This window comes from Pleuronectes platessa, chromosome 8 (genome assembly GCF_947347685.1).
Source record: "Pleuronectes platessa chromosome 8, fPlePla1.1, whole genome shotgun sequence".
NCBI lineage: Eukaryota > Metazoa > Chordata > Actinopteri > Pleuronectiformes > Pleuronectidae > Pleuronectes > Pleuronectes platessa.
The window spans coordinates 17,638,423-17,665,506 of NC_070633.1; the positions used below are offsets into that span (position 1 = coordinate 17,638,423).

General features: G+C 43.6%; 1 protein-coding gene across 5 annotated transcripts in view; it reads left to right on the plus strand.

The window, feature by feature from the left end:
* The window catches only part of trpc7b (transient receptor potential cation channel, subfamily C, member 7b), a 47,199-nt gene extending 28,255 nt beyond the window's left edge, over nucleotides 1–18,944 (plus strand). The window contains exons 7-12 of one of the 5 annotated variants that reach the window (XM_053428923.1): nucleotides 10,488–10,683; nucleotides 12,084–12,305; nucleotides 13,941–13,960; nucleotides 14,208–14,229; nucleotides 15,312–15,387; nucleotides 15,656–18,944. In XM_053428923.1, the coding sequence (XP_053284898.1) occupies nucleotides 10,488–10,683; nucleotides 12,084–12,305; nucleotides 13,941–13,960; nucleotides 14,208–14,229; nucleotides 15,312–15,387; nucleotides 15,656–15,795 (676 nt within the window). In that variant the 3' untranslated portion in view covers nucleotides 15,796–18,944. Of the gene's footprint in view, nucleotides 1–10,487; nucleotides 10,684–12,083; nucleotides 12,312–13,940; nucleotides 13,961–14,148; nucleotides 14,230–15,311; nucleotides 15,388–15,655 lie in introns of all 5 variants that reach the window. The other 4 variants (XM_053428921.1, XM_053428920.1, XM_053428922.1 and 1 more) reach the window with 4 other exon arrangements.
* Nucleotides 18,945–27,084: the final 8,140 nt, after the last annotated feature.

A 27,084-nucleotide genomic window follows, 5' to 3' on the forward strand; every position in this document is an offset into this window, starting at 1 on the left:
AACTGCTGCCAGATGTCAGCATCTGTCTCCTTCAGAAGTATAACCCTGATGTTGTGGGCGTGTTTACTGTTACTGGTTTAGTGAATCACACACCACGGTTTACCCTGAGCTTATTACCCTGCACCCAACATTCATATCCATAATACAACCAGAGCTGAAGGATTAAACATGATAATGTTAGAATGACCGGCGGAGCATTGCCACCATGTTGTTCTCGCTAGTTGTTTGGCAAGCCGTGCTATGATTGTGATTCAGTTTTCCTGGCTGTTCAGCGTGCCAGCCTGCCGGCCCATCCATCTGTCTGCCTGCTCTTCTTATCTGGTTACGCACCTGCCTGTGCAACTTTCTGCACTTGGGTCTATATGTTCACTTGATATGAGAGCGCTTCTCTTTATCATCTCCGCCAAGGAAGTTTTGTTTTCACCCAAGTCCATATATCTGTTGGCCTTTTTGTTTGTCAACTACACGCAACAACTACTGGATGGATTACCACAAAACTTGGTGAAAGGATGTAGTTTGGGAGGAAGAAGCCACAAGCTGTCGGTGCAGATTCAGATCTGTGGATCCAAGAATTTCTTCTTTACCTTCATTAATGCTGTGAGAAAGGGCTTTTTTTTCAATTCCTCATAGTATAATTTATGGATATTTATGAAAATTTGAATTAATATGAATTTGAATGTGCTCTCATTAAGGAGCCTTTGTGGCCTTGGCAGACGAATGTGCTCTGCTTCGTGACTTTCTAGTTACATACAGTATGTATCTAGCCTTACCCTTCAGTCTTGGGGCAATTACACATCTTTTCGATCAGTCGATGTTCGTGCAACCTCAGATGTTTGGTTAAATGCACCAGATGTCTGAACTCCATTAACCTCACATATCCCAATAAACTCTGAGCTATGAGTGGCCCGGGAGTGGTTTCTGAATTTATGACCTGCTAAACATTCACTGTACATAGAATCCCTGATGATAAAACGTGTGTTATTGGACTCTACCTTTGCTTGAACCTTTGTGCCGTGCACATACAGCAGCTTCTGTCCCGAGCTGCAGCACAGCGCTACTGGCTGCGAGTTCTGCTTGGCTGCCCACATGGCGCCAGAGAACCAGGGAAACGACATGAGCAGACAGACAGAGAGGGAGTTAACTGACAGAGAGGCAGATGGACAGTTGGATACAGAGTCTAATGGAGTTGGAATGAGCAGTCGGAGAGCGCGTAGTGGCAAACCGTCATAATGAAGACTTCTCCAAAAGCAAAGAAAGGGTACAGAACAAGCCTCGGGCTCTGTAACTGTCTTATCATTACCGTTATGGTTTTTCCATCACGAGAGCACGATCTAGTTCAGTGCATTGTCTCCTTATCACTTCTCCTCAACATCAAGGCTCATTCCAAAAATGGGCGTTTACACAGCTGCTTTACAAATGGAAACCACTTCTGCTCGTCTTAACAACCTCTGACTGCTCTTCTCGTTCGTCTGTTTCCCTTAATTTCAGCCTCTAAATGAGCCATTTCCTCTTACTTATTCAAATGGTGGGAGCTGCACAGCAATTCCAGCATGACAGGAACTCCCTCGTTTGTGTGGTTGTTGTCACTCTCACCACAAGGGGGCAGTGTGGCTTTAAATCTCATCCTCAGTTTTTTTTTGTACTTGCAATGTTTTTGTTTTTGTAGATCCAATCAACTTATTTGTGGGATTGTGATTTGCATTCTGTGTCTCTCTTTTGTGTCTGCACATTTTTTTGTTTTTCTGTCACATTAATTCAATTCGGTGTGACGGCATCATATTTGAAATGACTGTTAACAATAGGACTGCCTATGCTGTGCAGAAATGATGTATTTACTAAAGAATCATCTTTTGTGTCACACAGCAGAGAACATATTATGTGATAAGCGTGTGTGTGTGTGTGTGTGTGTGTTAGTGTGTGTGCGTATCCGTGCACAGTTCCCTCTGTGTGTGTGTGGGCACACAGATCTGACAGGGCATGTTTGATGGAGAACAGCAGTAAAGGCTGGTCTGATAGCTTTGATACAGCGAGATGAGGAGTGAGCCAGGTGGAGGTAGTAATGATATCCCAGGAGGGGCCACTCAGGCTGGAGGACAGAGAGGGGGGGTGGGTATTGCCGGGGAACAGAGAATTAGGGTACCACACACACACACACACACACACACACAAGCTAAAACTCACATACATAAATGCACAGCTGGATAGAGCTCAATAAAGTCTCAGCAGCACACACAATCCCCAGAAGCGTGGAGGTTCAGATGACTATCTGAGTGACACACACAGCACATGTTCTTTGTTGAGTGCCCACGCAGTAATGTTCTCACAAGCGCAAATACACTTAAGCAAGGGGGACACACACTCAAGGGCTAGGCACATACATGCACGTTCAGACATTCACTCTCGCGCTGTTTGTTCTTGCTTATGATATAACAGGTGCTCAGGTGGGCAAACAAACATTTATACACAGATCAATTCACACACAGAGACGGGCTTATCAGGATTTCTGGTTTGGACAGTGCTGCTGGAGCAGTGGACTCGCCTCTATGTTCGAGTCGGCCATGCATGACAACTGTGCACAAAGAGCGGCAGAGAGCGAGAGGACAGGGGAGGGAAAGGCAGAGAACGTGGATGAAAATGTTTTGAAATAGTCAGAGGTCGAAGCCACGCGGCGGCAGAGCAAAAGAAAAGCACACAGCGGGTGTGTCGAGGACCTTTCAAAATAGATTAAAACAATGACTGCATTGATGCTGAAGTAAATCATCGGAAACACAAGTGAATGAGTCCCGCCCGATTAGGACAGCGGACGGTAGGGCAACGCGGGGAAGAGCAGCAGGACGAAGGGAGAGGGAGGAGAAGAAAGCCACAGGGGGAGATACAGATGCAGATGAAGGTGTTTTTTTGGGCTCGGCTGTTTGTTCAGGCAAATGCTGGAATCCAGCCAGGATGCATAGACAAAGGAGGGGAAAATGAGAGAGAGGATGAGAGAAGGTCAAGCAGACAGAAGCGCAGGTTCAGTACAGATTTAGAATTTAGACATTTATAAAATTCAAAAAGGTGAGAAAGAGTATCAAGCAGTAAATGACTACTGATTGTTACCTGTTCACGTAATCGCTATTCAAACACCATTATGAAGAGTTTTGTGCTATGTCAGTTAGAGTTAAGTTGCTTTGGCTACATGAACTTCTTTTCATAGCGGTGAAACAAGGCATGCATTTGAATAGAAAGACACAGAGTGCTGCAGACGGTACGGGCAAGAGAGGAGGCATATCAGATTAAAGCCAAGGACAAAGGAATATAACACGAGGAGAGGGCAGGGATGCAGAGAGAGAAGAGTGGATAGAAGATGGCACCTAGAAATTGAGAAAAGAGGAGCTGAAGATGCAGGCAGGAAGGTAAAGTTAAAGCAGATCTGAGGTCAGGGGGGGGGGAGGATGCGTGAAGAGTTCAGAGGGACGAATGCAGCTACGCCTACTCACACAGTCTACCATTACTGACAATAACTCCTCCTTTCATTTCTCATTACTGCCCCCTTCATCTCTTTCAGACATTTTTTATGTAAAATAGATTGACACACTTCACCATTATGTTTGGGGGGGGGGCAGGGATCTCTCACATGTGGCTCTCTCTGAGGTTTCGACATATCTCCCCCTGTTAATAGTTTTTTTTTTTTCAAGTTTCTCCCGACTCTTGTTGAGGGTTAAGGACAGAGGATGTTACACCTTGTTAGGCCCTGTGAGACACATTGTGATTTTTTAATATGAGCCATACAGATAAAATGTGATTGATTAAATGTGATGGCGAGACAGGAATCCTGTTGAGAAAGAGAGGGAGGCGGGGTGTGAAAGAAGGATAAGAGGAGGCTGAGAGCAAAATAAATGGTTACCACAGAGTCGGGTTGAGCTTAAGAGAGAATTTCTCTGAAGGCAAGGCAGAGGTGTTGTGTTCAGTCTGTAGCAGTCAAGCACGTCTTAATGCTAAAATGAAGAGAGGAAGAGACACTACGGTTACAATCAAGGCGCTACAGACGGAGAGGCAGGAGGGACGAAGAATAACCCAAAAAGAGTGCTTTCATACAGTGTGACCTGTGGAGGCTTTCAAATGGCAACCTCCGCACCAATAGCTTTAGCTTGTGCCAATATTTTGAATTCTCCAATAAATTTTACCATTATCCAGACAAATGATGCCAAGAATTAAATTTCCATCTTATTGAGATGTAATCCCCCTGAAATAGCAGCGAGACCATCATTACACACTTAGACTCTGCACTGAAATTGTTTCCTTTTGTCGAGGTAAGAGAGCAGGGATTCATTTAGAGGAAGACAAAGCGAGGATTTCCACTTCAGTCAGCGAAACCCTAATTTTAGTGGCTGAAAGATATAGCCTCCTGTTGCTAGGAGACTTCATCAGCGGTAACTAGTTATCAGTTTTCCTGGCGTCTGGACACCCGGGGGCAGTTGAGCTGCTCCTCAGGGGACAGTTGAAAGGGTTCAGGCACCTAAAGAGGATGCCTCCTGGGTGCTTCCATTGGATGTTTACCAGGCACGCCCAACTGTGAAGAGACCCAGGGGTAGAACAAAAACTTCACCGACTACCTCCGTGACCCAGGCTCAGATAAGAGACTCAAACCACAAAAAAACCCTACAAGTATCTCAGGATGAAAAAAGAGGAGCTCCAAGAAGATGGCAACAAAACAATGTTCCTTACATGTTCCTGCTGTTGTGCATTCTCTATATGTGAAGGGTAAATCCAGACCCGATCTTCTTGACTTTTTTCAGAGTTTTTGTAGGAAACGGCTTATTGAATAATGTTCTCACACTTTTCTAACAGTTCTAATTGTTTCACTACAAGTATGAGTCTTATATTAGACCCACACACAGTTCCTCAACATGTGGAGAATCTAGAGCTTGTTTCGTTACGGTGCTAAGCTATTCTCAGTTGTTATAGCAAATGGTGAATAAAAAAAAAGTTGTAAATGGACTATATGATAAATGTCCAGATTTTTCTAGTTGTGCTTCTGGAAGAACCTATATGTCTTTGATATCAATATCTTAAATATCAGTAGCAAAATCGATCAACGCATTGTTTTGCACTGCGTATTATGAAAAGATGAAGTTGAACAGAGAGACAGAAAAACAGCCAGACCGCACAGGGGCAGGCAAATTAAAGTGAAATTGATGTCTTGCCTGATTCACCATCAAAACACTCTTAATTGCAATTGCTGATCTTATGGTGTTGTATTCCCCACTTAATAAGATTTCTCACAACTTGCCTGAAGACACACGGAAAACAGTCTCTTTTGTTTTTTCATTGCTTGCCTTCTGCCGCAATCTGTATCCCACTGTCAGACAAACACACACACACTCACACACACACACTCATAATCAAGCATGATAACGAGACACCACAATTTCGGATCTGTCCTTTCGCTTTCTTTCACTTTTCTTGTCTCTCAATCTCAATCAATCTCAGTCATTACACAAACACATACATACACACACACACACACACACACACAGACACACAGGCAGGAAGGCCGGCATCCCTTGGCTCATTAAAGGCCAAGGTGGGTAAGACCCCTCCCTTGCTGTTGCCATGGTGACAGCTCCTGTAGCGCCACAGATAGAAAGTTTAACTCAATTAAATATTTAAAGATGTTTCGTCTGTGTTTTTCTGTCCCTTTGACCAACTTGTCTGTCCCTGAGAATGTCTGTCTCTGGGGAGAGGAGAGAAGAGAAGGAAAAAGAAGAACAGACAAGAGGTGATCGAGAACGAGAGATTTTATTTCTCGTTAATGTCTGGAGGGCAGACGGAGAGAGAGAGAGAGACAGAGCAGAGGGCTGGGAGTGCCGCCGCTCTTAAAGTCTGCATTTACATTTACATTTGGCCAATGTGAGAATACTGCTGCAGATTAAACAATGAGGAAAAAAATATATGAGAGGGGAAAATGATGGGAAAAAAGAAAAGTATAAATCAAATGAAGAGCGTGAGTGACAGAAATAGCTAAAAGCTGCTGGGATGAAAGATGGCGAGGGCATGAGAGAGGAAGGGAGAGTGATGCAGAGAGAGATATAAAAGCAATGGCAATGGGGAAATAATGAGAAAATGCGCGACAGAGAGAAAACAAAGAGGAGGCCGAGAGGATAGCGAAGACAGGGAGGGAGACAAGCATGAAGCATGAAGCAGCGAGGACCGAGAGCATGTCTCTGGGGGGAGGAGGTTGATTTGGGCCTCTCGATGATTGGGTTTGGAGCTCTCCCGCCGAGCCAAAGTGACTCACCAGTCTGCAGCACGCACACAGACACACACCAGGCTGTATGTGGCGTGAGTGTGTGGCAGGGTGAGTAACAGAGTCAGTTCTCTACCGTCTGTGTCCTGCAGGGGTAAGTGTGTGTGTGTGTGTGTGTGTGTGCGTGCGTGCGTGCGTGCGTGCGTGCAACCATCATACTGCGAGCAGCCTATTGGGAGCTGCCACTCTTAATAACAGATAATAACACACTGTCCATCTCTGTCTCCAGATGCTCACTGTCCCTGCTGGTTCGCTGCCTGTTGTACAATGCTGCAATGATGTAATAAAACACACACACACAAATGAAATAATCTCATTCTTAGGATGCTAAAAAATAATCCAATATCTGAGCATCTCATCCATCTCAGTAACAAGGTATTGCATAATACACACATGACCAGTATCTTGAATGAAATGAGCAAAAAACAAAGAAATTCCTCTTCATCAATACGGGGGTCTTAAAAGTTCTGTTTAGTTCTCTTCCTCCCTCAGAGTTATTCACTGACTCAGATGTCAGTGAATTTAATAAGCAGAAAACAAGGTGAGCAAAACAAATGATAATGCGCAGCAGCACTGTCTGCCCATAAATCAACATTATCCAGTATGGCAGAATCCCCTTAACTCACGTATCTGTCTATCCTCATTCTATCTGTATCAGTGTGTTATGGATAGAAGTGAGGAGGTTTGATAGGACGGATGAAGACTGTATATAAATAATCCGCCTTGTGGTGAGTGACTAATTTTAATTGTGTGTGTGTGTGTGCCTTTATTCCTGTGTGTGTGTGTCTGCTTTAATGGCACATTAATGTCGCCTGGAACAAAGCCCTTCATCATTATCAACACGCATTGTGAGAACCTGAAAATCCAAAACGAGTGAGCATTTCACAAGGGTAGGGAAGAGCAGCTGAAACTGGAATAATTTCATTTCAGAGATAATTGGGATGTAACCTAATCAAGAGCAGATAATTCATCACTCGGATAACGGAGTTCTCTCTCTCCCTCTGTTTTAGCTCAGTTTCATATTACAAAAAAGCCACAGGGAAGCGTTTTTATCTTGAACGAGAGCCTCCGGATAAGTGACAGGACATCATTTAAAGAGAGACGGCTCGAAAATAACAGGTTCTCGAGGCAAGAACACCAAAATCACCTTCCTCTGTGCTCCTGATTGCACGATAGACATGTGGATGTGTGTGATGTGAGTAGAGAGAGAGGCGATATTGTCGAAAACGGCCTCCGGTTGGTTCTGGTCTCTCAGTAATCGTTTGTCGGATGTCTCCACCGTCCGTCTCTGCCGCACGAGGAAGAAAAACCATTTGCGAACTTCCATTAATGCTTACGAGTGTTTTTGTTCACACATGCCTCAAGTGCCGGATGTCACTATGATGTCTCGGCACTTATGACAGTAACGTGCACGCCTCTGCTTCTGAGTTGCCCTCTCACAGTAGTCCTCACGGAACCCAATGGGATGTGTCAACCTCTTCAAATGTCAATGTGATTAAAAAAAAGGTTTCTATGATTACATGTTCCTCCGGTCGGCGGCAGAGTAATGTTGCTGTTAGCCTCAGTATAAAAACACTTAGACTTGGCTGGTTGAGTAAATCTGTGTTCTGTGGTCCAAAGGGAGCTTTGCCCTGCGTTGTTTCCTCTCGACAAGAACCAATAACTTCATTATTTATGTGCTGATGTCTTGATTCAGGGGCTGATGGGGATTAGGACAAGAGCAGTTCATATTCAGGGACCGTTTGGTTCATAGGTGAAAGGTTCATGTCATGAACAGCATGACATCCTTCTGCCTGCAACAGAACTGAGCAGGTCTCAAGGCCTGACTTGTAAATTTGGCAAAGCAGCCACAAATCGGAGTATTTGTCTATTTATAATTACACAGAAAAACCCTCCAGTAGCTGTGCCGCTTGTCCTTTGAGCTGGAGCCAGTCCCAGCTGGCATTAGGTGAGAGTCGGGGGTACAAACTCTGGACTTGTCACCAGCATGTTGCAGGGCTGACATGCAGAGACAAGCAACCGTTCACAATCCCACCCTCAGTCAGTTAAGATCTGCATGTACCAGAGAACTATGAGAAAATGTATGCAAACTCCACACAGAAAGGCGACTGTACTAACCACTGCACCCCCGTGCCACCCATTATGTTTATGTATAGATTAGATGTTCAGAATAGATTAGCGACGCTACATTTTTATTATATTTTTGAGGATTTCACTCTTGATATGCGGCTCATCTGCATTGTGTATGGATGCAGTCTGCTCAGATTTGACCGATAGTTTTCACCAAATACAATCCGAGTCAGATGTTGCTCAAATTGTATTGTCGAGTGTCGCAGCGAAGTGTGTAACGCCACTGTTCTGAGTGCTGCTCACTTCAAACCTATGAGAAAAAGGAATAGAAATGTGAAATAATCAAATTTGTTCTAACTCTGGCAGAAAACTGTGAGTTCATGTCTGACGCCATCACTCAAACTAAGAGGCTGATTGAGAAAAATACGATTTCCGGGCCTTGAGAGGGTAGAGTCCTGAAAAAGTGATTTGTGAAATAGAAAAATGCAAAGCACCAGCTTGTTTCTGTTAGTACGTGCAGCTCATCATGCAAACATGGAAAAATCAATGCAAATGTTACATCCATTCAGCTGTTTAAAGCTATAAATAATATACAGTAGTACAGGTAATGGCCATTAATCATACTGTTCAGTGAAAGTTCAGAGATGAACAGGAAATAATTACTGCAAACACCCAACTAATAGGCAGCCTGATAAACAGAGTCATTAGAATACTGTTTCTAGTTTGAAATAGAAAAAAACGAAGACGTTCTATATGTTAAACATAATGTATAAAGAGGCAGTAATAGGGGAAAAGTAGTAGTTACAGAGTGTGATTGGTTCATTCCTAGCTGGTGTTAATAAGTGTTTGTTGGAAAGTGTTTTTTAAGATGTTTAGATGTTCCTTGAGACAGAACACACACACAGTCAGTGTCACAGATTCACTCTTGAGGTTAAAGAGTGTGTTTTACTTTCTTCCTGCAAAGGTTAAACCTGTTGTTCTCGGGGGAGTCTGTGTTTTCATGTTTGTGAGAGAGAAGAGGAAAGCGCCTGTGTGTGTCTGTCTCCGTCTTTTCATCAATGTGAGGGTGTGTTGTTTATTCCTCCCTCTCCGTGTCTTCACCTAGCTCTCTGCGTACCAATGAAACTGCGCCCCTTTGAAATAAGTTCATTTGTAAGTCGCCCACAGCTCGAGACCCCCGAGCCCACAGATCTTCTCTCCTCACAGCCTCCTTCCTCCTCCATCCCCTCCAGCGATCCAGCCGGTGTGGCTTCGTCTTCCCCACCGAGCCCCTCCGCCGCCCCTCTGTCATCTCAAGCCCGTGCTCGCCACTCATGGAATTTTCAACGACAGACTTGAATGTCAATGTTCCCAGGTCTTGGAGCTGTTTCATCTCGTCCCCTCTTCCTCTGTCTCAGCCCTCCGGTACACAAACACCCACTCTGCTCGGAGACTAATCCCTCAGGCTGGATGTATGTTTGACTCTGAAACACGTTTTTTTATTGAAATTTAAATCATATCTAAATAGCAGAGGGCAAAGGCACAGGTTGCTCAAACACAAAAACACTTTTTCTGCACAGCTTAAAAATTACATTCAGAATTTATATTCAAGTTTTATGACGTCAATTTGAGCAGCGTGACTTTTTAAATGTTCAGTGTGTTTACAAGAACCTTGAATTGACTTATTTCTCCTTTGAACACAGCCATGACTAGACAAAAAAAAGCACGGATGAAGTTATGTGGGAGGAAAAACAAACTTGTGTTTTTATATTAAGTGATTTTTCATAATCTGTTTTATTTAAAGTTCGATGCAGGTCCATTTTTATTTATTTTAATTTATGCAGAAGTCAGACGGTTTTAGTTGCATTTCTCTCTCTCTGTTTCTCTATGTGTATCTGTGTGTTTATATGTGTGAGACAGAGAAATTGGATAACGTATTCAATTTTGACATGACTCATCAGGTATTTCATCAGTGCCACCTCATAAACTCCACCACATCAAAAAATGCATTTTGTGTGTGTCTTTGTGTTTTTGTGTGTGACTGAAATAGCAATTAGTTGCGGCTTTATGTGGTCATCCCTCTCTCTCTCTCTCTCTCTCTCTCTCTCTCTCTCTCTCTCTCTCTCTCTCTCTCTCTGTCTTTCCCTGAAAGCGTGGAGGAGAGTTTTAAGACTCTCTTCTGGTCGATCTTCGGGCTGTCGGAAGTGATCTCCGTGGTGCTCAAGTACGACCACAAGTTCATAGAGAACATCGGCTACGTGCTCTATGGGGTCTACAATGTCACCATGGTGGTCGTCCTCCTCAACATGCTCATCGCCATGATCAACAACTCTTACCAGGAGATAGAGGTACGCGGATCAGATATCATTCTGTCAACCATTCAGAGGGGATTATTTTTTGATCGCCTCTGGGCCGTCAGGGGAATTGGAGATTCAGCTGAAAACAGCATTGAGCTGTGAGAAATCAATACAGTGGCAACAAACCAAAAATACAGACTACAAAGTTAAAGCTGCAAAAGTTTGTCACACGAAACCGAAATAGAAACATCGGTATAAGTATTTTTGAGCTATCAGGAGAAAATCCAAACTGGGATGTGATTTTCTTTACTCTTGTTTTATCACAACAGGATGAAAATTGGAGCTCTGCTGAGAACTAGAGGACAGATAGGTGTTCATTTAAAGGAGCTGTGTGAAAGCAAACTCGGCACAGGGATTAGATGTGTTGCTTCGTTCTCCTACAGAGATGTTAAAAGTAGATTTTTTTTTATTTCACTCCACATAGTCTGTTTCATAACAACACATTATTTAAAACTCCAATCGTTTGCCCTAATATACAGTCGCTTTCAGTAATTTATAATCTGTAATGTAATGAGGTAACCAGCAGTTCATTTTTTATTGATTTGATCCAAAGTAGATTTTTTATGATTTCACTTAGTTAAACTGATAATTTGACACCCACTACTTAAAGTAAGGAAGTCTAAGATGTAACCCTATTGTGTTTGTTTTAAACTCGCGAAACTACGGCTGCTTATTTCAAACACAACCTCTGTAAATGTCTGTATACGTATCTCTGTCTGTCTGTCTGTCTATCTGTCTGTCTCTGTCTGTATCTCTGTCTATGTCTCTGTCTGTGTCTCTGCCTGTCTCTGTTTGTATCTATGTCTCTGTGTCTCTGTATCTATATCTACAATTTTCTCTGTATTTGTCTATCTGTGTGTCTGTCTGTCTCTGTTTGTATCTGTGTGTCTCTGTCTGTGTCTCTGTCTATGTCTGTGTCTGTGTTTGTGTCTCTGCCTGTCTGTCTGTCTGTCTGTCTCTGTTTGTATCTATGTCTTTGTCTCTGTGTCTCTGTATCTATATCTACAATTTTCTCTGTATTTGTCTATCTGTGTGTCTGTCTGTCTCTGTTTGTATCTGTGTGTCTCTGGCTGTGTCTCTGTCTATGTCTCTGTCTGTCTGTCTGTCTGTCTGTGTTTGTATCTGTGTCTCTGTGTCTGTGTCTCTGTATCTATATCTACAATTTTCTCTGTATTTGTCTATCTGTGTGTCTGTGTGTCTGTCTGTATCTGTGTCTCTGTCTTTATCTGTTTGTCTCTCTGTCTGTCTGTCTCTGTCTGTGTGTCTCTGTCTGTCTCTTTGTCTATGTCTCTGTATCTATATCTATATCAATATCTATAATTTTCCTCTGTATGTGTCTCTATCTGTCTGTCTATCTGTCTGTGTCTATGTCTCTGTCTGTGTCTCTGCAGGAGGATGCCGATGTGGAGTGGAAGTTCGCCCGAGCTAAGTTGTGGCTCTCCTACTTTGACGAAGGACGCACTCTGCCTGCCCCCTTCAACCTGGTTCCCAGCCCCAAGTCCTTCTATTACCTGGTCCTCCGCATCAAGTCCTGCCTGATTCGCCTGTGCAAGGCCAACGGACGTCGTCGTAACAACGAGCTAGAGATGGGCAAGGTCAATTCAGAGGAAGGGGTCAGTGTCCGGAATTTACTCATCCCTAATCTCAAGTAACTGTATTTTCTCCATCACTCTGTTTAAAGCATGACAGTTACTGACTGCACTGTCAGCATGTGTACAGTTTGGACAGAGGGCATTGTGGGTCAGGACCCAGGAAACAAATTACATGCAATTCCCAATGCAAGACCGGAATGCAACTTCAGCTTTTTTCTCTTTTTCCCACTTCCTCCCTCTCAAGGACTGTCCATCTAACTAAAACCACTGTAATGCAAAGCGTGAAGAAAACCTCACGGGCCATTTAACACAGGATCAATCTTTGTGCTGGCCTTATCCACAGTCATTCGCTCTGTCCGATGCCGCTGCTTAAACAGCTTACCTCAGCGCCTCGGCTAAGCTGTTAGTCGGGCCATTGGATCCGCCTGCTCCTGCTCAGATGCCCGGGCAGGTTGTGTGGAGGGGGACAGGATGGGTTACACCCTGCTGCTCCTGTGAGCACGTAAAGTTCTCTGACAGTTGAGTCGCAGAGCCGAGCAGGTGCGGCCAGCGATCGATGCGTTAGCTCACATTCACCCAGCGTTGAGAATGTCAAGCGAGATTCTGAAATGATGGGATGCTCTTTGTGAGTCAGTTACTTTATGTTTTTGTTTTTTTATGTGGGATATCCACCATTCAGAACAAGTGATGCTCTAAGTTAAAGCTAATTAGGTTGAAGTAGAAAATGTTCCCAAAGAAAACCAAGTCAACGGTTGGTGAAATATCAGTTTTAACGACTGGATTGTGTCTATTTCAGAGAAACTAACTGAACATCTGGTGATTCATGTTTAACATTTAACATTCATATTTGGATTTAATGAAATTTTGACATGCAGTTCACATGTTTGCTCAGTTGAATATTTGCTCTCTGTGCTCAGGGCCTTTGGCGAATAAGCTTATCATTTTTTAACTGTAGTAAGGACGATTAATTTCTTGCCAAAATACAGATAAAATGAATTTGTGGTGCAATGGAGGCCGCTGAAGACTTCAAAGCAGGTTATTGATAGAGACTATAGATTACAGAGTACACAGCAAAGAGATTTAAGCTTTGTCTTTGGGGCTTTTGAAAACCTCTGCACAAAAGATTCTGGTGACACGTTCCTGTTTCCAAAACCTAATGTTGGATTTGCCAAGTTATTATTAACAAACTCTAATAGACATCTCTCAGAGAAAAAGAACAAACCGTCCTTTGCTCTTCATGATCAGAACCACAGACACCGCTCTGCACCCCGCCTGCATCATTCAGGCCCACACTGCAGTAGACCACCGTGGCTACCCACAGTTTAATCTCAGACGATAGCCGATGGGCTCGGAGATGGCCCACAGCGCTGTCCTGGTGTCAAGCAGATGTGCTCCTCCCAGTCTCATGAAGCTCAAACAGTAGCTGCCATCTGGTTGTGGAGTTCAATGAAGCTGTGTATAGGTAATGTTAATTTGCCTCTCCACAGGAAAGGATTTGTCATTGCAGTTTATTTGTATTTCATCTAAAAGTTCCACAAAAAGAAAGAAAACTGTGATTGTATAACTCGTTCTTTCAGAGAGTGGAGTTCGCCTGCTAGTTGAAGAACTGAGGCATTTTATGGAGCCGCTCTCATTGAAAACTGTTTTTGACCTGAGCCAGGTCATGGAAGTGGGAGGCAACAAGAAGTCAGTTAATAAAAGATTCACTCTGGTCGAGAGATGTCAATTCTCTTTGAAGACATAATCATGTAGCAGATACAAACACTGAGCCTTTCTTTTCTCTTACGGCCTCTTCACTCATCACTCACTCATCACTTTGCCCTGAAATGTGACGTTAACACTGAACTGTCGTCTGTTTCCTCAGGATGAGCAGTATAGGCCGTATCCCCGACCGGGAGAAGAGTTCATGCCCAGAAAGTCCAGACAACAGCCGACCAGACATCAGGTAAGACAGAGAGCAGAGAAGAGGAGGAGGAAAGATGAAGCTCAGTAAAGATGGAGGATCTCAGAAAATGGAGGAGTGAAGAAGGTAAAGGAAGGAAGATATAAGAGGAACCCAGAGGTTGAGGAGCATAGGAGAGAAGAAAGAGGAAATTAGGCGGACAGAGGTGGTGGCTGAGGGGTGATAGGGGTTGACAGGAAGACACAGTGATGGGTGGAAGCGATAAAGGGAGAGTGGTAGGAAAGAGGTAAGGAAGAAGGAGACAGGCGGGATGATAAGCCAGAAACCACGGAGAGGAAAGTTTCTATGAAAGGGCATCGGATGAGAGGAGGCTGGGATTGAACGAGTGATAGTGAGCAAATGAGGAAGAGGAGGATTAACAAAGAGAGAAAAAGAGAGAGAGAGAAAGAGAGAGAGAGAGAGAGAGAGAGACTGAAAATGGCTCTAATGAGCTGTTTGAGATGAGATCGAAGACCAGCAGTTGGTAAATGAGCTCAAAGTATTGCACGGTGCAGAAAGATGCTCTACTCTTTAGTCTGCCCTTCACCTTCACCCTCGGGGAAATCTAATTTCCTTCACTGGTCTGCTACACTTTTCTCACAACACTCCCAGTGTGTGGGTGTGTTTTTTATCCAGCACAGAAATACATCACAAGAGCACGCACGCACACACACACACACACACACACACACACACACACACACACACACATATACACACACACACACACACACACACACAGCATGCATTGAGATGTCACTTGATAAGACATTGCATGTGTGCTGTATGTGGGGTGACAGCTATCGACCCAGTTCCAGAGTGCCTACATGCAGGGATTGACTGCCTGAGCCATGGAAGTGGCTGCAGGACATTCCCACTGGCCGCAAAATCAATACCCAACAATTCACACAGCATCGCAGAGACAAGGCGCCGGTTTCTACCACTTGTCTGCACGTGCATATAAGCAAAGGTGCACAGGGTTAAAAAAAAAAAAAAAAATCTAATAAGGCCGGTGTTGTTTATTGGATGAATGCGCCCTGTGTTGTCGTCCCTCTATGTAACCGTCTTCCCTCTTCTCCTCGCAGATGATCATGAAGCGTCTGATTAAGCGCTACGTGCTAAAGGCTCAAGTCGACAGAGAGAGCGACGAAGTCAATGAAGGTAAACATACCACATATACAAATACCTTCCTTAACAAGGCCCCCTCTCATTGTGTCATTATGTGCTCAGGGTATTTGTGTGCAAGATTTTTATGAGACAGACATGAGGGTTAACACTGGGCCACATGCTGTGTAGGGTTGTGTTGTACAGTATGTCCTGTTTGTAGCATCTTCTCTTTCTTTAGATTAATGTCATTGTAGATAAATGCTCGGTCTGCGTTTTCCCGGCGCTCACGTGTTCTGATTGGCCGTGTGCGACTGTGTTGCAGGCGAGTTGAAGGAGATCAAGCAGGACATCTCCAGCCTCCGCTACGAGCTCCTGGAGGAGAAGTCGGAGGCCGCCGGAGAGCTGGCTCTGCTCATCCAGCAACTCGGCGACAAGTTTGGCAAGAACACCACGAGACTCTGACAGGACTCGCGGGAAGGAGAAGAGACGGAGAGAGGGAAGAGGATGTGAAGCAGGGGGAGGACGGGTGGTTTTAGGACCTTGATAGTGGAAGAGGGAGAGAAAATAATGAGGAAGGGAGGAATGTAGGGAGGGGAAATTGCTGACATGCGGCAAATAGCAAATGTTTTGTATATGCAATGACCAATTAGGGAGGAATTTAAAAAGAAGATAGCTGCGACTGCAAGTGAGCATGAGGTCATTGGGTCAGGGGTGAAGTGTGTGTGTGTGGGGAGGGGGTGTTGGCAGTTGAATTCTAATTAAAGGCAGAGTCTTCAGGGAGTGAGAGAGGGGAGGAGGATAGAGGCTTTCGGTCACAGACTTGCTGGGAGACGAAGGATGAGGAGTGAGAGACACCAGGCTCCACGGGGCAGAAGACTGAGGCAGTGCAGCGATGATGGGCCCCCCCACACGGGCTGCCAGCTCGGAGAAGGGAGGATAATGGACGGGGAGGTCAGGAGGGGGAGGAGGGACAGAGAAGATAGATATCTGAAAAAGAAGAAACCATTATTTACAATAGAAAGGTTGGCTTTGCTTCTGCGTCCTCTCTCTGTCAGGACAAGCATCGATACCTGTCCAGGTCGGAGCGTCCCCTTCACGCACCAGGCTCTATCTAATTAATGCATCTCAGTCCACAACGCACAACCTGCGATCAGGGGTCCGAGAATTCAGGAGCAAACTGGAAAACACTGTAGGATTTATACACTTAGTCCTTAGCTGTTAAAGAAATATTTCATTAAAAAGCTTATCATCTTAAGCTTTACTGTAAATCTGAGAAATGTTTATGCCCACCTTACACACAGCGTGTTGTATTTTATCATAAGCCGCTCAGATTGAGTCAGACTCATTCACGGCAACAGAGAAATCTCGGGAGCGTTAAGGAGAAGAGTGGCGTCTGCAATGCAGGAGGCCGGACGCCACATGGACAATCTGCCATGGAGTTTGTTTACAGAACATTGACACCATCATCACCAAAATCTCTCAGATCTCGTTGTCTTTCCCAGTCGACCTCTTCATTGGTTTAGTCTTCGTGTAAGACTCCTCTTTTTAATCCTGAGATATTTGTACCGCTTTGGCTTTGGTCAGTTTTGTGTCATCAGTGAACCCACTCGCTTGCAGTGAACTCAATAGTCTCCTGCTGTCTTCTCACATTGGCTCAGCCTCAGTCGGACATTATCCTCCTGCGATCGTCCGGAGCCTGTGACTCAAACAGTCGTGTTCTCACGTTGAGCCTCTGTTGGTAACTTCAGGAGATTATCTGGAGTTCGGTGCACGTCTGAAAGCAAGACACCTTATGTTTGTAGAGTTTTAAATAAGCAAAGTGACTGTAACATTACTCCAGACAGCAGCGTTTTTTGTAGCTATTAAAAACACAATATATCTCTGTTTCTTTGTCTAAACGTTACGTCCCATGCATCTTAAATCAGCTTTAAACCAACAGACGTGTTCTAATGTGGCTCGGGTAAGTGATGTGGACATTGTCCTCTTCACTGTGCCTTTACAGCACAAAGTGTCTCTCCTTGTCTCGCTCTCCGAAATAGCAACGCAAAGCGACGTGTCCTCGAGGAGCTGTGTGTACAGCTGTAACACGCAGGAGGACGGCAGCACAGCTCTCCAGTCTGATTGCCTTAGGACAAGCAGACATTTGTGAGATGAGAAAATCATGGCGATGCAGAGATATGCGATGTTTGTTTTGTTTTCTTTTTAGCAGTGGTGCAATCATGTGGCTGTAAAACACTGGGACTCGACAGCAGAAGCTGTGTGGAGCAATGTTCTGGTCCTTTTTTTGTACGTCTGAGACTCATTTGACAAACCGCTGCAACAGCAAACTTGAGTAAATGAACTTCTTATAATTTGCAATTGGACAAACTGCTAATCCTGCCCACCACAAATGAGATCTTTGTATTGTGCAGTTGGAAAACTGTATCTGCAGCAAACAGGATGCAGATATAGATAAGAAAAATAAACACAAAAACATGGTTGCTGAAGATCATGGCGGCCTGTGGGATCAGCCACAGCATCTGTCCTTCATGTATCCACAGTGGAGGTTTGGGTCTTGACAACAAATTTACCATTAATCATTGATTTAAACCATAACATGAATCTCACAGATTTGAGAATTAGATAATCTGTCAGATTACGTTCATATTTCTAGGTAAAGTGTCAAATGTACACTTTCTTACTCCAACGCTTGCTAATAACAATGTTCACACAACACCGGTCTGCGTGTATTCATGTGGTGTCACTTGAAAACCTCAAGCCATTTTTTAGTTTTTCATTGAATTCCATTTTCTGATTTATTAAATTAATGGATTTCACAGTTCCTGCTAGATTTCTCCTGCAATTCAGTTACTTAGCAATCATGCATTAATCCCTCCCATCCCTTTTAAAACAACAAAAGAATAAAAAAAAGTTCATTCTCAAACTTCACAATGATATTATTCTGTTCTATTGTGAGGATGCTATTAAAAGTCATTAGTCTCGCGGGAGAGGATCAGCAGGGGCCTAGTGCACCTAATAACACATTTCGAGGGCTCTTATTGTTACACATCATTTGTTTTGTTGGGAAATGAAACAAAATGAAATCTTGTTTGTCTTATCATCGTTATGCATAAACTTCAACTCGGTAGACTGAGTGAGAGGAGTTCCTGCCACAACAGAAAATATCACAAACGAACCCTTACAGTGATTTCTTAAAGCTTCTTATAGTTTAAAAGCTCAAACGCACTCCTGGGTTTTGTGCAGTAGAGCCATGAAGACTTCTTTACACCATCAGAGCCGAGCGAATGTTTATAATCAAAAAGCTTTTAGAGACATTTTCAGGTACAGTTTTTCCTTTAAATCAGTTGTCAATGGATTGAACTTGTGTCTATATTTATTTATACCGTGTGTGTCATAGAGTGACAGAGCAGCTATCTCTTTTCTGTGCGCACAACCAGACTATACTAAGACTCCCGGAGACAGTTTTTAAATGATTCCCACTGCCAGGAAGACCAATTATCAAGAAATACTGTATTTTTAACTTGTACGCGAGAATTGTTGATTAAAAGCAAAATCTTTTACTGTATATTGTCATATTTTTGATCCTTGAATTAAAGAGACTGAGCTCTAAACTGGTCGAGTCTCCTGTTCTTTGTGTGTCTGTGCTGATGGTTGCAGTTCAGTGTACACACTCGGAACAAAGGGCTCGTGAAGCAAACATTTGAGCAGCTGGGAGCAACTGGTAAAATGTACACACACACACACTTAATGCACATTTCCTTTCATCTAAACAATCCACACCGTGCCATGTTTATTTTATCATCTACCAGGAATAACCTAATGTTTGATTTAAAGCCTGTTAGAGGTTCACCTTTTAGTTTTTTTACCTCCTTACTGAGGAGCCGGTATTTTCATCTGTGTTTGTTTCTCTGTTAGTTTGCAGAATTACAAAAAACATTCTCGACAGATAACCATGGAACTGGGAGGAAGGAGGTGGTGTGGCTCAGGGGAGAGCCCATTAGGCCTTTGTGCGAATCCGGATCAGGGGGCAAATCAAGGAATATTACTTTTTTTTTTTCCATATTGTGAGATAGGGTACTTTTGGGGGGGGGGGGATTTCCCAGAGAAATCAATTTATACATCAAAATCAATTTGTCACTGATTTCCCAGGGAATATTTCATGGATATAGATTGGGAAAAAAAATCTGCCTCATTGAAGGAAATGATATCTTTGAGTAAGAGTTGCTGCAGCTTGGATGGATTGAAGGAGAGTTACATGCTCCACTGAGTGTTACTCCAATATGCAGCTCTAAAGAACTGCATAAAGTTACAGCCAAAATGCAGTCACATTAACGAAACACTTTTAATTCTCACAATACATAAATCAATACATGACAACACAATAACAACATTATTACTCAAGAAAGTTCAACCTGACATCTGAAGTATTTTATTATTTATAATTTATAGTTTTTTTTTAGGAAATTGCACTTTTAGCTCAACACTGAACAGCTTCTTTGGTGAATTAATTGTCTTTCTGTTTCCTGGTTGTTTTTCAGTTCATGTCCGTATCTTTTTTTTTTAATTGCCCTGAATCAAAATCCCTTCGAGATTAATAATAGTAGTATGAAAGTCACTTTTGGCACATTGTCCGAATACAATCAGCAGGTATCATAACAAAATGCTTTAGCCCAGTTTATTTAATGTCTCAGCAGGATTTGTAGGCCCAAAACAATAACTGCTCCTGCAGTTTAAACAAATATTACGTCCCCCAACTCTCTAACATTCAACCACTGCTCATGTGATAACGCAGCAAAGCCACAATGCCTAATTATTTTCTGTTACATTCCGCTAATCCAGATTTAACTGTTCGTTGAAGATGCCCTTGCTCTTGTTTCCAGCGTGCGTTAACCTCACCACCGCACTTGGCGTGTCAGTGACATCCTGGAGGCCGCCCCGTCCAGAGCAGCTCAGTAAACAGTCCACACATCTGGACACACAGTGCGTCCAGATGTTTATCAGAGCTCCGTATTCACCACACCATTCATTCACAGTTCTCCCTGAGGCTCCTCTGCATTTGCTCAGCCTCTCACCGACAGACTTCCTTTATTGTCTCGTCTGTCATCACACCAAGCCAACGAATCACGTTATGACAATGAACCTTACATGGTCAGCTCCTGGTCCAGGGGTCCACACATTTGGGGTCTTTGCTTTCAGGGCAAGTTACTTTAGAAGATGTTTGTTTCTGGTAGAAAGAAAGAAATATGTTTGTGAAAAACATTTGCCATCTACAGGGTTATGCATTTGTAGGCCTTTTAACCTGCAGCAGGCAGCTTTAAACACTGATGCGGCACATTGCAGCCATCTTTATTAACAGGTACGAGGGGATAATCCCACTAATCTCATCCTTAATCCCAAGATGTTGTGTCTGTTTCTGGATTGAAGCAGCTTTAATCATGCTGGTAAAAAACTCCGCTACAACCACAATCACAGGCTTGGTTACACACAGGGAAGCATTTATCACACGTCAAGTTGCGAGTCTGCTTTATAACCGTTAGTCACATCCTCTTTCTGTTTCCTCCGCTCCCCCCCCCCCCCTCCCGCCCTCCTTTCACTCACCGTTGCACTGTATATGCAGACCAATAAAGCAGAAACACCAAAACAAAGTCTCAAAACGGAGCACTTAATTCGACCAATGAAACGTTGTGTAGAGAGCGCGCACGCACACACTCGCACACGCAAACACACACATGAACTGCGGCCGGGACCCGTGCTGGCCAATCACCATAGCAACAATGTCAGTCCAAGGGATATGTGGTTTTGAAAGTGCACAGGAAATTCTATTATCTGATTTCCTCCTGTGCTGTGTCTCAACTTTTCATATGAGTTCTGGCCTTTAGGGTGTTATTCAATATTGGCTTGTGTGTGTCTGTGTGTGTGGTTGTGTGTGTGTGTGTGTGTCTGTGTGTGTCATATATATTTGCATCTCGTCTTGTTTTTAGCATGAGATAAAATTTTACGGAAGCTTCTGTTCATGCTCGATTGTGAATGAATTGTAAGTTGACATTCACCCCTTGTGCGTTCAAGGACGACCTTGAAGTCTCGTTTTTATGTGTGACCATGTGTGTGTGCATGAGTCTGCGTGTGTGTCTGTTTTCTTGTGTGTGTAAAACTGCCCCCCTCTGGTGTAATTTGTCCCAGAGGCCCAGGGCGAGGAAGTGTTTCCATCCCTCCCTCCTTCCCTTTCCCCTTTCTTTTCTCCTCCTCTCCATCCTCCCTCGTGTTCACTCTCCATCCCTCTCGCCTCCTCCATCTGTCTCCCTCTGTTTCTGTCTCTCCCGGGCGAAGCAGCAGTGAGCGATGTGACCTCCTGCCTCTGAGAGACAGAGATTCCAGGGATTTGGAGGAGAGATTAGAGTCTCCGACGTTCCTCCCGCCTACTGCCCGGAAGCCCCCGAGGAGACGAACTTAGCAGCATGAGCATGTGCACACACAAAAAAAGGCTTTCTTGCTTGTATAAACATATGTATATGTATATATACACATAGCAGCTTTCCCTTCCTTGTGTATTATTAGAAGCTTGAATTCACACGTGGGTGGGCTCCCTTTTTGGCCGAACACTGACACACACTTCACATACTCGGGCGTCAACACTCACACATATGCAGGCCCGCTCACACAACAGATTGTGTCGTAGCTACTCACAATTTAACTTTCATGTACACAAACAAACAAACAAACAAACAAGCAAACAAACGTGTTAACGCTCACAAATCCACGTAGGCATTAAAAACCCAGAAAGGCTTAAGCTCAAAAGTCTGTCTGTGGCTCTCACTCCAGCGTGTGCTCGCTCACAGACGATTGCGTGTCAGTCATTATTTTTGCACGCCAGCTCACAGACGCAGACCCCACCCCCCCCTTAAGCCATCTGAGTCTCTGCTCTCAGTATCTCATTAGAACGAAGCCCCCCCGGAGAGGACCTCATCAAGGCAAACCTCTAAAACAAACCAAAGCACGATTGCAGAGGATAAAGCTGTCACCATCACACGATCACAGCCATTTATCACCAAAGATAAAACCTTTATTGCCATCATAAGAATATCATACAATCTGCTCCAAGTCATTTTTTAATTCAACGACGGGAAAATCTGAAATCTGAAGGTCTGAGACTTTTTTTTTTACGAATCGACATCATCGGTGAAACGCCAATATCTCATTTCCGGAGCAGTCAGAGGTCTGATGGAGTAGTGGAGGAAGGGGGACATCGGGGGGGCTGTATCAGAACAAAAGACTTGTTGAGTGTTTTATCAATTCTTCTGAGCCGCGGCGCTCTGATTCCAGACGGATAGAGGGACCCGTGTGACGACCCCCCCGACGAGCCCTCCAGTCCCGGCCCTGAAGAGAGTGTGTGTGTGTGTGTATGTGTGTGCTGAGGAAAGAGAGTGGGAAGCAGCCACTCGGAGCACTCATTGAGGACACCGGCACGTGCACACACAATAAATGTGTCCGATGTGCATCTGTCTCACAGGATACATCTGACACCCACAAATCCTCATCAGTGTCAACCCGACAGTCACGACTTCCCTAGCAGACGTGGCAGGATGGTTTGTGTTCTCCCTGTTTGAGGTTCAGAACTCGCCTGATTACACGGTAAACCAGATGTTTGTTGGTGGGTAAGGGAGCTCGATCAGGCATGCAGTCATTGACCTGCTGTTTAACCTAATCCAATTAAACTGATCTGAATTCCCCTGAGAGTACGCCTGCCTGATTCGGCCCCAACTCCTGCTCTGACCGCGAGAGGACGTCTCTTTTCATGTGCCTCCAGGAGGATGTGTTTTCTTCAATGTTTATTCTGCCTTTGAATTCTCCTGCCGTGTGGGATGCCTCGCAGCTTCTTCCAAACATAACACCACTAACTTCCATCTGGCACATCAATAAATAAATCATCCGATATCAGTAACTCCTTTCTGTACGACCGCTACGACAAAAGGAAAAAGTTACAGGTTTTCGAGAGTTATACTTTCAGCCTTACCGACTCTGACTGAGAGCTATTGATCCTCATGTCATAAGCTGAGACATGAGGCAACATCTTCACACTATTACTAACATTGTAACAAATATTCAACAATGTGTCTGGAAAACAACCTCTGAGTTTCGTGGAAAACTTGCAAAAACAACAAGGATTTACTACAGGGAGTCAGAAAACAGGGCTGTAAAACTCCTCCAAAGTCCAGAACATCTGTGCAAGTGCAGAGAATCTTGGCAGAGAAACTTTTTCCACGCCTCCACACCAGTGACATCCGGTGGCCAGAAGCACTGTGTGGTTTCTGTTTGTCCACTCGACCCGTTCTTGTGGACACGCTATCTCAAGAACACCTTGAGGGAATTTCTTCAAATTTGGTACAATGGTTCAGTTGCCTTGTGACTTCAATATGTGTAGAACACCTCCAAGGAATAATTTCCAATTTGTTACAAGCATTCAGTTGGACTCATGGATGAACTGATCAAATCTTTGCAGTTGAAGGTCAAAGGTCAAGGTCATAGTGCTATCATGTTCTTGTCAATTTGATATATCAGGAACACCTCCAAGGAATTTCTTTAAATCTAGCACAAACATTCACTTAGACTCAAGGATAAATATATATTACAATTCGGAGGTTAAAGGTCACCTGGACCTTATAAAATCCTTTTTTACTTTGTTTTCTGAAAAAATCCTGTCAAATTTGGTTCAAATGTTAATTTAGACTCACAGATAAACTGATTTGATTTAGGTGGTCAAACTAACAGTCACGGTGGGCTAACAAACCATGATTTAAAATGTTGTCCAGTTGTCCCTCAAATATGAACTGACTAGATGTCCTTGTCAAAGGTCATGGTGTCCTCAGATAACCCAGACTAAAGAATTTATGAAGACTGAAACTGCACTGGTTTATCGAGGCATACAACCACAAGGCAATAATATTAGTTCATAACTTAAATCTGTATATGATCATCATACCACCATCACCATTGTCGTCCACTTGTGAGTCCCTCTCTCGGTATCCCTGAGAACAGTGAATAATGCCTTATAGAAAGTGTTCCAACATTTCCTGGATTGTGAACATTCCCCCGTTCACCGTGTGTGTGAGTATGAAAGGAGAATGACTGAGGCATGGAGAGGAAGTTATGTTTATAACAATCCAAGCACCGCTGCTCGTAATATACAGCTACATTTCCCCTCAGTATATTTATGTGCGTACAGCATAGTTTCCCTTTTATGGGCTAGCCATAGCTGTTGTACCTCCATCTGTCTTCTGACTCACGTTGGCTTTCTTTCCCTTTGTTCTGCTCTGTCTTTGGGTCTGTTTTTTATTTTGTTTTGTTTACTTCCACCTCCTCTCACTCACTAATTCATCCTTTTGTTTTCCGTTTGTTTCTCCATCTCTTAAAATAACATTCTGCTTCACGGCCTCTCTTTTATTCTTTGTCACTTTGAGTTTCTTTTACCTCTTCTTGCATTGTTGCTCTTTTCATGTTTTTTTTCCACATGTTTTGGACTCTTCATCTGTCTGGCTCTGGATTTGTCTGTCTCTGTGATTTTAAACAACATTATATTGACTTGCTTTGATTTTCTGGAGACAGTTGCTGCTTGCCTAACCTAAACCTAACCTTACCTTACCTTACCTTACCTTACCTTACCTTACCTTACCTCATATTATCTTGCCTTACCTTACCTCACCTTATCTTGCCTTACCTTACCTTACCTTACCTTACCTTACCTTACCTTACCTCATCTTATCTTACCTTACCTTACCTCATCTTATCTTGCCTTACCTTACCTCACCTTATCTTGCCTTACCTTACCTTACCTTACCTTACCTTACCTTACCTAACCTTACCTTACCTTACCTCATCTTATCTTGCCTTACCTTACCTCATCTTATCTTGCCTTACCTTACCTCACCTTATCTTGCCTTACCTTACCTTACCTTACCTTACCTTACCTTACCTTACCTTACCTAACCTTACCTTACCTTACCTCATCTTATCTTGCCTTACCTTACCTCACCTTATCTTGCCTTACCTTACCTTACCTTACCTTACCTTACCTTACCTAACCTTACCTTACCTTACCTCATCTTATCTTGCCTTACCTTACCTCACCTTATGTTGCCTTACCTTACCTTACCTTACCTTACCTTACCTTACCTAACCTTACCTTACCTTACCTCATCTTATCTTGCCTTACCTTACCTTACCTTACCTTACCTTGCCTTACCTCACCTTACCTTACCTTACCTTACCTTACCTTACCTTACCTTACCTAACCTTACCTTACCTTACCTCATCTTATCTTGCCTTACCTTACCTCACCTTATCTTGCCTTACCTTACCTTACCTTACCTTACCTTACCTTACCTTATCTTGCCTTACCTTACCTTACCTTACCTTACCTTATCTTACCTTACCTTACCCTTAACCCAACCCTTAACCCAACCCTAACCCTAACCTTGACTTAACGTTCAACTTCACCTAAACCTCAAAACCTCAAAACCTCAAAACCTAAAACATGTCTACACCTATGATGATAGATTTTGTTCCCCACAACATGAGTAATTCCTGGATCACACACAAACACACACACCCACACACACACACAAACACACACACCCACACACACACACACACGATCTGTTTAGTTTCCCTTTTCCTCCCCCCCCCCCCCCCCCCCCCCGCTCCTCGGGTGAGTCCCTGCATGGCCACTGAACCAGGGACTCTCCCCAAACTCAAACAAGCACCCGTTCACCTGGGGTGCCCCCTCCCTCCCTCCCTCCCTCCCTCCCTCCCTCTTCCAAAACCCGCTCCACTGATCCTGAACACAAACGTCACATAATTATTCACATGTGAGATGCAGATGGGAAAAAGAATCAGTAAAGCTGAAAGAGCCTCGGCATCTCTGCTCTTCACTCTTTGTTTGTTTACTTACTCAAGACCACACTGTGAAACCCATCGGAGGCTGATACAGGCTGAGTGTGCTGTGTTTGTCACAGAGCTGAGAGGCCACTTGACCCGCCCTCACATCCGGGCCCATACACTCCAGTATATAAGCTACATAGTCAAGATAGAAGTTTTGTTGAGGACACACTGCAACAGAAAATAATAACAAAGAATATTATTAATTAAAAAAAGATTCTATATGTATTTATGTAATATTGCAATTAAATGAATTTGTCTATGACTTTGGGATAGATTTGTTATTTTTCTATCCATTTTCTCATGACCACATTCCATACACAAAAGTGTGTTATTGTTTGTGTTACTTCTGTGTTTTGGAGGCCGCGGCGGCTCCTGCTCATTTCAAGCATCTTTATATTTTGTCTCCAAGAAAGTCAATGCCTGTCCCTTTATGCCTCCCTGAGATGAGAGGCAGCGTTTGGTGCTCTGGCGAGATAATCAAGTGACTAATTGTAGAGCGTCTTATTTCTGCCAATGGGGGCGTTTGATGCGCTGGCAGGAAGAAAATCCTGTTTTGCCAGCTGATTTTTCCACAAAGGTTAAAAAGGAGATGGCGAGGAGAAAATGGAGGCAATTATAGAAGATGAGAGAGGGCGACATTATTGTGTCACATGTTTTGTTTGTTAAAGGTTTTCGTTGGAAATCAGTCAGTCAGAGAATGTAACTGTATTGACATCGGAGATAATGGCGCCCCGGCTGCTTGTGTTGCTATTAGTGATCATTTTGTCTGTGCTTTGTGGCTCTGTGTGTCTCCTCTCCGTATTTCTCTCTCATGTG